We start from the raw sequence: 12,956 nt of genomic DNA, 5'->3' as shown, positions 1-12,956 counted from the left end.
TAGAATATCCCTTTAAGTCAAAGCCATTTTCCCACACTATTGAACATCACAAATGGTTTGTGATGCGCATTTATGTTCGGCTTCAAGGCCCCTTGGAATCAAAGCTCTATACACATTAACATTTCAAAACTGGATACAATTGTGCTGCGCACTTGCAAAAATATAGGCTAATGAAGCGTGCTCAGTGTATTAACAGTGCACTCTTCATTCCCATCCTGTGGTGAGCTTAACGTTTCTTTTTTTCACGGAGCTGCTTGCAATTACAATTAAAGTGTAAATGTCACACCACAGACCTGGAAGGACATGAGAGGAACCCTCCTCTCTAATGAAGTGGCCATATGACGCTGGCAGCAAGGTTAAAGTATGGTGGGATTAAGACCTCTGGTATTAGAGCTTAAGGAGCCAAGGGTCATCCAACCAGCACAAATTGGTCTTGCACTTTCAACACAGGTCCATTACAGGGGAACTGTCTCCATTCTCTGAAGAAAATGTGCTAGTGCGAGGGCTTAGAGGTGGCAAACACATCTCTAAGAGGTTACACGGTGTCAACGTATCATGGAGTTAGTGGTGCTAAATAGTGTATCTATCTTTAAGAGGTTTTGACATTTTGCTATGTTATTAAGATGTAATTACACAATTAATTACATAGTTAGTTACATAGTAAATTACATTTATATTCAATTTTGTTCAATTGCCTGTATCTTCAACTTTCTGTTTGTCAACTAATGACAAAAACATGACAAAAATATCAAGGATGTTTTTTCTTCCCACAAAACAAATTTCTACAGCCATTGTTTTCAATCAAACCGTAATAAAACATTTATTACACCATGCTTTTATCACTGACAGTTCCTGCAACTTCTAAGGGTAAAACCAACAATATTAGTGAAGCTATCTTAAATACAAATGCAAAAAGACGGAAATACATAGTAAAAATGAAACATAAACACTTGTAGGTTTACCAGTTAGAATAGTGCATTGGATTTATTGACGACTGGAAGAGATGATTAGGATGAATGCCTAACAATCCACCCCTGACCTTATTGACCCACTAAAAAAAGGAAAAATACCAAAAACAAGCCCAGTTTACCCTGCCATGATGCTGTGAACACCTTTGGCAGGTTAGATCAAATCAAATCAAATCAAATTTATTTGTATAGCGCTTTTTACAACTGATGTTGTCACAAAGCAGCTTCACAGAAATCTGTTTAGAACAAAGTTTCAACATGAACTGTAAATCCTCCAGGTGAGCAAGCCAGGGGCGACAGTGGCAAGGAAAAACTCCCTCAGAGCTGAGGAAGAAACCTTGGGAGGAACCAAGGCTCACATGGGGGGACCCATCCTCCTCTGGTCAAACCACGTACAAAATTATTATTCTACTAATATTAATAGTAGTAGTAGTAATAGTTAGGAAGTAGGTAATAGTTAGGAGGTAGATCTAGCCTTCTTTACTCATGACATTATCTATATGGCTTGAACTGAAAAAAAAAAAGACATGGCAAGCCCTAACCTCAAACAGGCCCCATTACCGCCCACAAATAGATTTCTCTGAACAAAGCACCTCTTGTCATCATGTAGTGTTATTTCACGGTCTGTCTGAAGCATCTGGTGAGCAAAACACAATGCCATTGAATCAGACACGCAGATGCCAAACTGAGCCGTTGATATATTGCATAATGGCACGGAACAATGCAGCGAGCTCTACCTGCAGGCGGATGTTTACGGGGGATCTATTTGTCCGTGCCAGAAGCACGTGATGCTCCGAACAGGTTATTTGTCAGGAATTGCCTTCCATGATAGATGCTATGTTGTGAGCATCAATATGAGGACTACAGGCATTTAACCTTGCCATGCTGAGGGCAAAAAGCAGAGAGATGCTTGACTTCTCTAGCTTCATTGCTCATATTCAGCAGCTGAAATATCACAACAGGGTCATCAGGGTCTATCAAACCTGGAAACATCCATTTGCAATGAAGAGTTCCTTGGAGTGGTACCACAGAACCATTTTTAATTCCTTGAAGTACCTTACAATGGATGGTTCTTTATGTTCTTTGAGAGACATGTGGGCATGAAAAAGTTGAATTAACCTTCATATAATGTAAAAGTTCTAAAAGTGCTTTATCAATCACAGGCTGATCCTAGAACTGAGTACACAAGCATTTAAGAAGCTTCATTTTTAAGAGCTTATGTGCTTCAAACTTCCTCACGTACTCAAAAGGCAGAGAATGAAGGAGCATCTGCAAGCTTTCACCAACTGCGATCCAAACGCATGAGCCAGTTCCACAGGAAGTGTGCTGAATCACAAGGGAAGGTAATTTCCAACAGCACTCCACAAAGACAAATGAAGAAATAAATAAATGAAATCTGCCACTTCGCAGATGCACCAAATCACACATTGAAGTGTGTCAAATCGTGTGAACTTTCTGAATGTACTGTGATTAATCGAAGAACTCTCCCTGATTCTTTTGAGCCCGGAAACAAGAGCACCCCAAGCTATTAGCAGGGAATCCATTACGCTAAGAGGAAGCGGGCTCCTAGCCGCAGAGACGTGAGGAAGCTCGGGGGCCGAGTACTGTCACGATTACAACTCCAAGCACTGCTAGGCTCAGGAAAGTGTTTTGCAAATCAAGAAACGTGTCAGCCTCACAAGGCTGGGAAACTACAAACGGGGGAACAAGTGTTTGGCCCACATTCAGCTGCCTCCTACATCTCATCTCCAGAGCATTCTTGTCACTTCAGAAAAAAAAAAAAAATCTGGGATAAGCACTGCAGAACCATTACAGCTGCAAATTTACATTATCATGTAGAAAAAAGGAGGCACATTAAAAGGAATGAAAAGGAATTGTATAGCAGCTCGTCGGTGGTGCACCAGTCGCGGAAATTGGAAAGAATACTTTCGCTCACATCCCTATCACATCCCAGCCAATGCTTTGCCACGAGGTACCAGCGGAAGAAGTACAGCAGATGCAAGCTAAACGACTCTCTGTGGGATCAGATTATGTATAATGTAACACTAGGCACTGCTTGAAAGATTTTCTAACCAAAAGAATGAGCTCAGCAGCACAGCACTGTTACGTACCAAGCAGGTAGACTATCAGGGCCATTCAACTGGCTGTTCAGTCAGCAGAAATCTAGAGAAACATGAACACGCCTGAGATAAAAGACTGATGTCAGATTCAAGGACTTCAAACAATACAGCGCCTCATCGTTTATCCTCTCAGGTGGCAATGAGCAATGGGGGATCACATGCTTCAGGAGGTATCCATGATTGATTGAATGAATAAACAATAAATAAATAAATAAATAAATAAATAAAGTGAATAGACAATCAAATAAATGAATAAATAAATAAAAACACGCATAAAAATTGCATTTAAATAAAAAATAACTAAATGTCATTCAATAAAATAAGTAAATAAACAATCAAATAAATGTATAAATATGTAAATAAATGCATAATTCAAAATGCATTCAAATAAATAAGTAAATAAATAAACAAATAAATAAATAAATGAATAAGTGATGTGGCGGTGGAAGTGCGCGAACCAAGCTATTCTGCCAAATGACACACAGATGCACTCGCGCGTACCCCTCACAACGCCCCCATATACACACACACAAACACACACACTGAGTGGAAGTGGCCGCGTACCCCCCCCGCCCCCACCACCCCCAGTGGCTCGTCCCCGTTTAGACGGAGCGCGTGCGGTATGAATCCCCTTCAAACTGCTCCCATTGTCCCAAACACCCCCAGAGGCCACCTCCACCAGATACAATCCCCTCTTGTGGCACGTGAGGTCCAGCTAAAGTTTCCCTCTGCGGCGCCACTGCTGCTATTCAAAGCCGTGCGCGAGCAGCGTCCGCTCCGAAATCTACAGTCCTTCACTCTCGCGCTAAACGCTGCCCGAGGCACCAGCACAGCAGCTCAAACGAGCCTCAAAGCTCTGTGGCATCATTAGTGGTCTCGGGTCAAGCAGCGTCTGATACAGAAACGCTGACTGACCTCGGCGCTCGGCTCGCGCGTGGAGTGATTGGCGTTTGCTCTAATTCTCTTAACTTTGAGGATTTCTCTCATCCGTCCACTTCCCCCTACATTCACACGGCGTGAGCGTACTGAGTGAGGATAAAGAAACAAGGGCGCGAGCCCGGCTCGGGAAGGACGTGCGCCTCACCTTTGGCGATATGCGGGACGGCCGCACTCACGCAGAGGACGACGGAGACGAGGAGCGATGGAGGTCCCATCCTGAGCACGGACGGTGGCAAACGGGTGGGGGGCAACTTCAGTCCTCCGTGGAGAGTTCACACGCCTTCGAGTAGCTCCTCACGCGCAGGTGCTGCCTTCGAGTAGAAGAACGAAAGAAGAAAAAATAAATAAATAAATAAACGAGGTGATGAAGCAAAGCAATCCCAGGCGCGTCACGCGCTTCGCAGTTGACTGTACCGCAGTGGCGCGCGAACCCAGTGCCAACAGTCCGCGCGGGACCCAGAGGCGAAGACGGCTCTGAGCGTGCACTCGCGAGAGAGCGGAGCGATAGACTGGAGGCGCGCGCTGCCACAACGGTCGCTACACGGGCGCTCGAGCAGCGGCGCTGTGCTCCTGATAAAAAAAGCGCCGCGCGCGCGCCTCGCCTTGCCTCGCCTCGCCTCGCTCCTCCCCGCCCCGCGCGCACGTGCAGAGGCTCCGCCAGGGCGGAAAGGGAGAGAGAGAGAGAGAGAGAGAGAGAGAGAGAGAGAGAGAGGGAGGATGATTATCAGAGGACACTGACTACGTTGACTACGCAGTATGTATTGGAATATATACAATGTCCAAAAGTATCCAGACGCCCCTTCTAATTGTTGAATTCAGGTTTACCCACTGCTGAAACAGCTTGTATGATCTCCACAGAAAAGCTTTGCCAATAGAATGAGAGGGTCTGGAGCAGCCAAGCATCAGCCTAAGTCTGTGGTCTCCAACCCTGGACCTGGAGAGCTACCTTCCCACACCAGCTAGTTCCAACCACAGTCAACCTCATCCCAAAACACTGACTGGCTGGATCAGATATATATGAGTTAAGTAAGGGGCAGCATATTGGATACAGGTTGGAACTAAACTCTGCAGGAAGGTAGTGGTTGGAGACCACTGGCCTAAACTCACCATGCCCAATGTCAAGCATTGGCTAGAGGGGTATAAAACCCCTCAGCATTGGGCTGTACTGTGGTGTAACTCCGATCTCTGGAGTGATCGAGCTCCATTCATGAGCTGGAGTCGAATTTGTGATCCAGAACTTATCATCCAACATCAGTACTGACCTCACTAATGCTCTTGTGGCTGAATGTAATCAAACCCTCACAGCAATGTTCCAGCATAGTCTGGAGTCTTCCCAGAAGAGTAGTAGCGGTTACTGCAGCAAAGGGGGTAAACTCGCTATTAAAACCCTTGATTCAGAAGAACATTGGTTGAAAAGTGGTCTACAAACTTATGAACATATAACCATTAGATACAGATGTAAGATGTAAGATCAAGCTGATTAACAACAAAGACATGTGTATGGGGCTTTTACACTTATCTTGTACATCTACTCACCTGTATACAGAGACTGTAGACCTTCTGGTCCTGGAGATCTACCACCTTGGATAGTTCTACTAACTGGCCACTTAATTGGAAAAAAAAATGAACTGTCTCTGTGTGATAGTTCAGATCCAACACACCTGCCACTAATATCTAGATGCCCCCAAAGGCCTTCAGTAACTGGATCAGGTGTGTTTGATTTGGGTTGGAGCTAAGCTCTTCAGGGTGGTAGATCTCCTAGACCAGGATTACGCACCCCTGCTGTAGCCCATCTGTTGTTGCACACTTTGTTAGTCATCCCAGCCCTCCTAATCATAGTTTTTGACCACAGAACAGCTCTTTGCTGAGTATTATTTGATGGTGGACCATTCTCAACCCAACCGTGATAATGAGACTTGTAAGAAACCCCGGCAACCCTGCTGTGCCTGACACCCTTGTATCAGCCCCTCACACACACATTCATGCCACTGTTATTCTTGCCCAATTAATATCTGGCCAACAGTGCTCCTTTGGTCAGAAACTGGCAAATGACCAGTGATTGAAAGGCTGACAAATTGGATTGAAGTTATATGTGCTGTGTTATAGGCCCCGAATGGAAAAATGTAAAGTGCAACTTATCTATAACAAAATTGCGAAGTGTGCCACATTTTAATGCATTATAAAACGTTTCATACACCAAATAAACCATAAAATAATGCACGTCTCCAATTTTCATACTTCACACTCATCAATTGTCAAAAAGAACCTCCGTCATGGGGCAGCAAAGCTCATAGGTTGAAGGAGCTTGGTAGGAATAATTACTCAATATGCTACAGTATAACCCATAGGGATCTACTGACAGTTAAATATGGAGTTTAATTAATGTCAAACAAATGACTGATCTCTGACTATTGAAGTGTACCTTTACAGTTAGATGCCATCAAACGCGTGCTGTCAAAAGCTACAGAGAATCTAAGCAAAGTCTTCTGGGATCAGTCAAAATAATCTCTCTCCTGCTTTCACTCTAAACAGTTCCCTGTTCACTAATAGATGCGGAGAGTTTTCTTACCTTTAGGGAAATCCAGTTATGCCTTTTCATTTTCTAAAATGGAGCATGGTGGTGTCAACTTAAAGTGCATTTCCATTACTAACACATGCTGTAAAACAAAGATTTAGGGATATTTTTTTTATCAATGTCATATCTATTACCAATAAAAAGAGTAAGGTTTGCTTTATAAACCTTGTCTGTACAAGATAGCCTTAAAATGTTCAGAATTTTTCTGCCAACCGCAATTAATAATCCTTTTGTCATTTTCTTGGCTCTATCTATGGATATTCTTGATGTCGCACCAAGCTAAATATGATCTCATGCCTCTCACACAGAGGTTCATATTGGTGTTCTCAGAGTAGAAATGCTGTTCTAAAATCAAAATTTGGTCTTCTATATCTATTGCATGTGATCCTGTATCAGAATTACTGCTAAGGCCATGATCTTTGGCTATATACACTCTTGAAAAACAGAGGTTTCTATATGGTTCTTGGCCTCTATGTACTGTTGTAAGAATTTGGTATATAACCATTACATACATTATATGGAGGTCCTTTAAACTTTATATAGTTCTTTACATTCTCTTCAATGCAAATTTTTTGTGGATTGAAAAAAATGAGTCTACTTTATAACATTCCTCCGAAGAGCTATTTTTGGCACCTTTATTTTCAAAGTGTAGACGGTCTTTTATCAACAGAATAGACAACAAAGTTATTTGCCTTTCATTATCATGCAGTCACCAAAGCCTTTGACCACTGCTGTGGTCTAATTAGAATTTTTATTCAAATTGTTGTACCACTGATCTCTCCATTAGACATTGTTTGCATCCAAGCTATAGATAGATCAGCGGGCTAGCAAACTCTCTGGCCTTCTCTGGGACCCATTCAGCTTTGACTTTTATTAATGTTTGAGAGAATCGTGATCTCCTGCTGCTTAGGCAAAGCAGAAACTCTGAACCCAGCATCTCTCCATACTGATTTAAACCAGCCGACATACACCGCTGAGTTTGTGCCCTTTACACCGCGGTTTGTCAAAAGCATCCATGCTATTTTCAAACTTCAGGAAACAAAAACTCCTTCTGTGTCTGTTTTTGCATCAGTGAAATCCTACTTTTTTGTACAGTCTTGATACTGGAACTACCCAAAGACTGTGCTGTTCAGAGGTTCACATGAGATACTAGGCCCAGTATAAAGGGGGAGGGGGGGACTACATAGATGGGCTTAGCCCACCCTGAGAAGACATCAAGCCCACCTGCTGAAGAGGTGTGAGAGACCAAAAAATTGTTAGAAAAACCTGCTATTACACCTTGCAGAAACACACAGCATTTTAGGTAGTTATTTAAAAATTTGATTGTCGAGATATTCAAAACAAATTTGTGGGAGACCTTGGAGTGGATGACTTAAAAACCTCTTTTTACAATAATTTCAAATGGTCTTTGTTATAGCAGCTGTTGACTTCTGCACATCAATTCATCAAAGGTAAGATATAAATGGTCTTTTCTTTGCCCACCATAGCAATATGCTTTAGCCTTGGATTGATGGTTTAGATTTTTATGTTTGCTGGTGTGTGTTTTTACTCAGTTATGTGGTCTTCGTTGGGATAAATATTGTTGCTGGCATGAACAGACATATTCTTTTATAGTGCAGGGAAATTGCAGTGTTGCTTGATTTTATGTGAAGCCTACACTGTTGTTGATGGGTGCACAGTCTTGTTATTGTATTGTAGGTATGGAATAAGTAGGATCATGACTGCACTGTTGTCAACAATAGGCCATAGTCTGGTGCAAAAGACACAGTTTGGAAATAAACTGTAGCCCAATCCGCCCCTTCCTTTTTTGTGCCTGCCCACATATAGTGAACAGACATCTGAAAAGGTTTTTCTTGTGCTGGGAGTATAAGAAACATTTCAGTGGATTATACCCTCAAAAATAAAGGTTCCTAAACGGTTATTGGCTTAGATGTGTCCTTACTGTCACTAGGGCAGTATTCTTCTTGTATCCGGGGTGAGACCATAAAATGAATGTCTTCAGTACTTCAAGTTACGAATCATAATTGTACCATATTTCATTGCAATTGCATTTTTTAAGTTGTATTGACTTCATACATCTTATCTTGTCTTGATTTTCTGTTCTGTTTTAAAATATTACATTATGAAAAGTTGCAAATATATGAATACATGTATTTAAGGTACACATTTGGGCCTTAAAACCATAGTTGTACCCTAGAACTTTTCCATTGTTTATGAATTGATGAATGAAAAATATACCTGCACAGCACCTTTTTGTCTGACAATATATAGTTCTAGGGAGCTTAACTGGTGTAGAACCTTTACATTATATGGCAGTTCTTGCACATTTAAATTAGAAAAATGGTTCTTTGAAGATCTATCCATTGAAAGATTCTTTAGGCAAGTGAAAGTAGTATTTTGGTGGAATGTACTTCTTTGACAGCTTTAAGGGCCTATTACTTTAAGTGCTTATTATAAATAAGGCTGATTGAAGTAGAAAAACATCACATAAACTCGAGCTGCCCTACTGACCCAACGGTGAATTGATCGTACAGCATATGATCACATCATAGTCTAACACGAGGGTCAAATCACTTTCAAGGGGTCAGTAAATGACAACTGTCAATGTGGAGTTGCAAGCATAGCAAGGAACGCCTGCTATGTTTTTTCTCATCCAAGCACTTTAAAAAATCATCTCCTGGGAGATCACAAGCCACATTTTTACTCCCATAGCTCTTAATATTTTCAATGTCATGGCCCACGTTCTACCATTAAGGAGGAATGTCAGTGGATATCTGTGAGAAAGTTCTAGCGCTGTTTTTCATGCTTTTGCTATTTAAGTGTTAAGCTTTATTACAGCTTTGTTGTTTGTAAGACAGTATCTCTTGCACCCTTTTGGCGGCGGGTGGAAGGGGGATGATCACTCCCCACAAGTCATCTCCTCTTATCTCATATTTCTTTTCAGGCCCTTTCTGTCTTTTCTCCTTCCTTTTCTCTCCTTCATTCGCTTGGTTTCTTTATTTTTTTCTATTTTTTTCAGGAATCCTGGTAGAGGCAGCCCTCAGCCATGTTCATTATGAGAGTCTGTCTAACAGAGCCCTAGGCACAGAAAAAGGGCCAGGCAAGACTAAATTAGAGACAGTGCATTAATTCAGAATATATTATATATTTCTTTCCCTCCCCTTCCCCGATAGCACTGGGACTCATCCTCTCCGCTCCTCAATGATCCCTAAGCCCCTCTTTCAAAGCCTGCCCTCCAAGTGCCATTACATTTGGTCTGCCTTTATCACCATTTTTTTACGCTAACTTGCTGTGAGTTGCGACACCTCAGTATACATTTGCGTCACTTCGCAGGCCTGGGACTTCACGTCTGAAAAAAAGTAGTTTTAAACGTGTTGCACTGAAGACATTTTTTTAAATAGCGCTGCACTGTAGAGGCTCTGCTATGCCGCTATGCTGCACTTTCCATCTGTTCCTCTGACACATCCAGCCAAAGGAACTCGCTGGCGGTCTCGTGAGACACTGGGCCCTGAATAGTCCTTTCTGAAACCTGCATTTTTCTATTCAGAATGTGGTTGGAAAGAGCAACCAACTGATTCTGTTGGCCATTTCGGGCTTCCAGTGGTGGATCCAGCCTGGTTAACTGCCATCTTGCTCTGAATCCAATTTGTTGGTGCATGTCATAGTATAAATGAGGTTAATTCAAGTGGACAAGGACAAGAAAGGTTTAGTTTTTTGCCAGAAGGAAGGGATGCAGACCATAGCTTCACAGCTTGTCACTTACACGTTATTCAGAAAGTGTACAGTTGACCTGTGCCTTGAACAGCTTGCGCTAGTTACTGGTAGAACAAATAATTGTCATTTCAACATTATGTTAAAACCTACCCTGAAGCCTACATTCTTAAGTGATGTCATTGAATAACCACTTTTGCTTCTGTCAAAAAAAACTTTTCAATAGGTATTGGTTATTCTGAGTTCTTCTTTATGAGCCATGTGGATGTGAAGAACCTTTTCGAAGTTTCTTCTTAGAACCTTTACAATATGTATAGGTTCCTTAAACCTTGAAACAATTCTTCACATTCACACATCTCATTTACAAAAATTTGTTTTTTTGCGCTGGATCACTCAACAAGCCAGTTTATGAGAATCGATGCCTCTTGCCAAGTCACTGACTGACTGACTGAGTGACTGACTCTAATTCCTGAAATGCGCATGCGCAAGCATCTCCCGAGACAAGAGGAAGGTGGCACTATCCACTATTAAATCTCATGCTCAGAATTTCCCAAAGCTACCAATTTAAGGGTAACATCTAAACAATGGGAAAAAAGCAGAAATGTGTTCACTGAAACAGATGATTACAATACAAGTCTTACAATAACGATGACTTAACCACAGTGTGGGGTATTTCTGTTTGAGCTTGAACTATTTGACTTCTGTTAGATCTTTTTCTTTATCTTGCTGAATATGCAGCCTTATTTAGCTAGTTTTGTTGCTCAGATGAGGATACAGCCACTAAGCACTAGTACATGACAAATAAATGCACCAGAATGTAAACAGGAATCATTTTTTGATGTGTTAGTATATTTTATAATTATCACTATGTAAGTTTTTGTTCACAAACATACAAATCACTTTAACAGTAGCTTGACCAAAAGCTATAATGCTAGCACCAGAGAGAACATAGTTTTTGCTCTTATTTGTACACTATAAAAGAAAATTTTCTGACTCTCGCCTAGTCTTATTAGAGAACCAAAACTGCTTATTTTATGACATCACACAAAGAACCCTTTTTGGCAATTTATTTTTAAGAGAGTACATCTTGGGATGTCTCCCGGTATGTATGATTCTAGGACAAGGCTTTACTGATTTCATTTCAAGTTTTTACCAAACAAATCCACAAATTGCCGGTGTTGCACGTTTTCATCCAATTAAGCAGGAGAACAACTGATTCCACTTGTTCCAATGAGGTGGTGTCAGTCTTCAAACAAGTGATTAGTTATATGAATTATGTTCTTGTTTGGTTGGAATGAAAACCTGCAGCCACACCGGCCCTTTCCACACAAGATTCTTGACCTCTTGTATAGAACCTTGACTTGTTAAGGTTCTTTTAACTTACAACCTTTAAATAAGTTCCTCACACTCACAAATCTCTTTCACAAAAAATGATTCATTAAAGGAGCAACCAGTGAAAATTAGCTTATAGAACCAAAACTGGTTCTTCTATGGCATCACTCCAATGGAACCATTATCTTTAACAGTGTACCGCTGAATGATGAATGTCATGGATGATCTGGAGTAAGAACTCCAGAAAAAATGGCAAATGAGAAATGCTGTATGCCACCAAAGACAAGGCCATCACTTTGTGCCTCCACTAAATTAGATATTCAATTATGCTAATTATACATTTAGTATACTATTACATATGATGTGTTTGCTAATTAACTCATTCAATGAAGCGTATAATCACTGTCCTTGATTATACCCTTCAAAAAGGCCATCATTTTGTTTATGTCATTAATAGATTCTATGGCATGTATCCATCCTCGTCTGTTTGTCAGTTAGACAGGGTAGAGAGAATGAAAAAACAGTATTGGACCCACGTCCCAGAGATAAGGAAATGTTGGCTTGTATGAAGTCTTTGTAATTGTCCTTTCTGCACAAAGAAACAACATTTCTCTGGAGAGCTGCCAGTCTGGGTGTTGCTTTATTGGACCCACTGGATTCAGCCGCCCACACACCTCTGCTTCCAGTCTCCCCAATTGACTTTGTTTACTTTGCGTTAGAGCAACAAAGCCTTTTCTCCCATCACTGCTCTCTTCTTCCGTTTTCTTGGCCTATTTTCCCCAACATCCATTGTACATTCCTTACTTGGCAAATTTGATGGAGACAGGTGTTTCAGAGTTGTCAAGTCTGAATTCTGTTATTACCCTGTATTTTCTCTCTTTTCTTTTGTTTATTTGTTTGTGTTCTTTCCTTTGAGGAGTTTCTCCTTTTCCTTGTTATCTTATGAACAGAATCCTGTCTGTTAACAAATTCCAAAAAAATAGTTACTATTTTCCTCCGATTGCTTTTGTTTTACTATACTATTCAAATATAAATTGTAATAACATATGTAATTACACAGTGAGATAACAATTACTTGCATTTACATTTGATTTACATTCAGTATTGAAAGTTTTGAGACTTTTTCTGTTTGTTTTAATGTTGATAAATGACAAACACATGGCAAACATTTAAAAATATCTTTTTTTTTCCGTACAATGAGACTGTATGCACAATAATAACTATGCAGCAAATTCAGATCATAGAAAAATATTTCCTTCTGTACATTTGTACACAAATGTAGTATTAAATAAAATTTTAGAATTTACACTT

At 40.8% G+C, this 12,956-nt stretch overlaps 1 protein-coding gene across 5 annotated transcripts in view; it reads right to left on the bottom strand.

Moving 5' to 3' along the window:
- The window catches only part of edil3a (EGF-like repeats and discoidin I-like domains 3a), a 253,694-nt gene extending 249,182 nt beyond the window's left edge, over nucleotides 1–4,512 (bottom strand). For all 5 annotated transcript variants that reach the window (XM_036598750.1, XM_036598752.1, XM_036598751.1 and 2 more), the window contains exon 1: nucleotides 4,173–4,512. In XM_036598750.1, the coding sequence (XP_036454643.1) occupies nucleotides 4,173–4,242 (70 nt within the window). In that variant the 5' untranslated portion in view covers nucleotides 4,243–4,512. The remainder of the gene's footprint in view (nucleotides 1–4,172) is intronic.
- Nucleotides 4,513–12,956: the final 8,444 nt, after the last annotated feature.

This window comes from Colossoma macropomum, unplaced genomic scaffold (genome assembly GCF_904425465.1).
Source record: "Colossoma macropomum unplaced genomic scaffold, Colossoma_macropomum, whole genome shotgun sequence".
Classification (NCBI taxonomy): domain Eukaryota; kingdom Metazoa; phylum Chordata; class Actinopteri; order Characiformes; family Serrasalmidae; genus Colossoma; species Colossoma macropomum.
The sequence above is the reverse complement of the archived record's forward strand: the minus strand, read 5'-3'. Positions and strand labels throughout refer to the sequence as shown.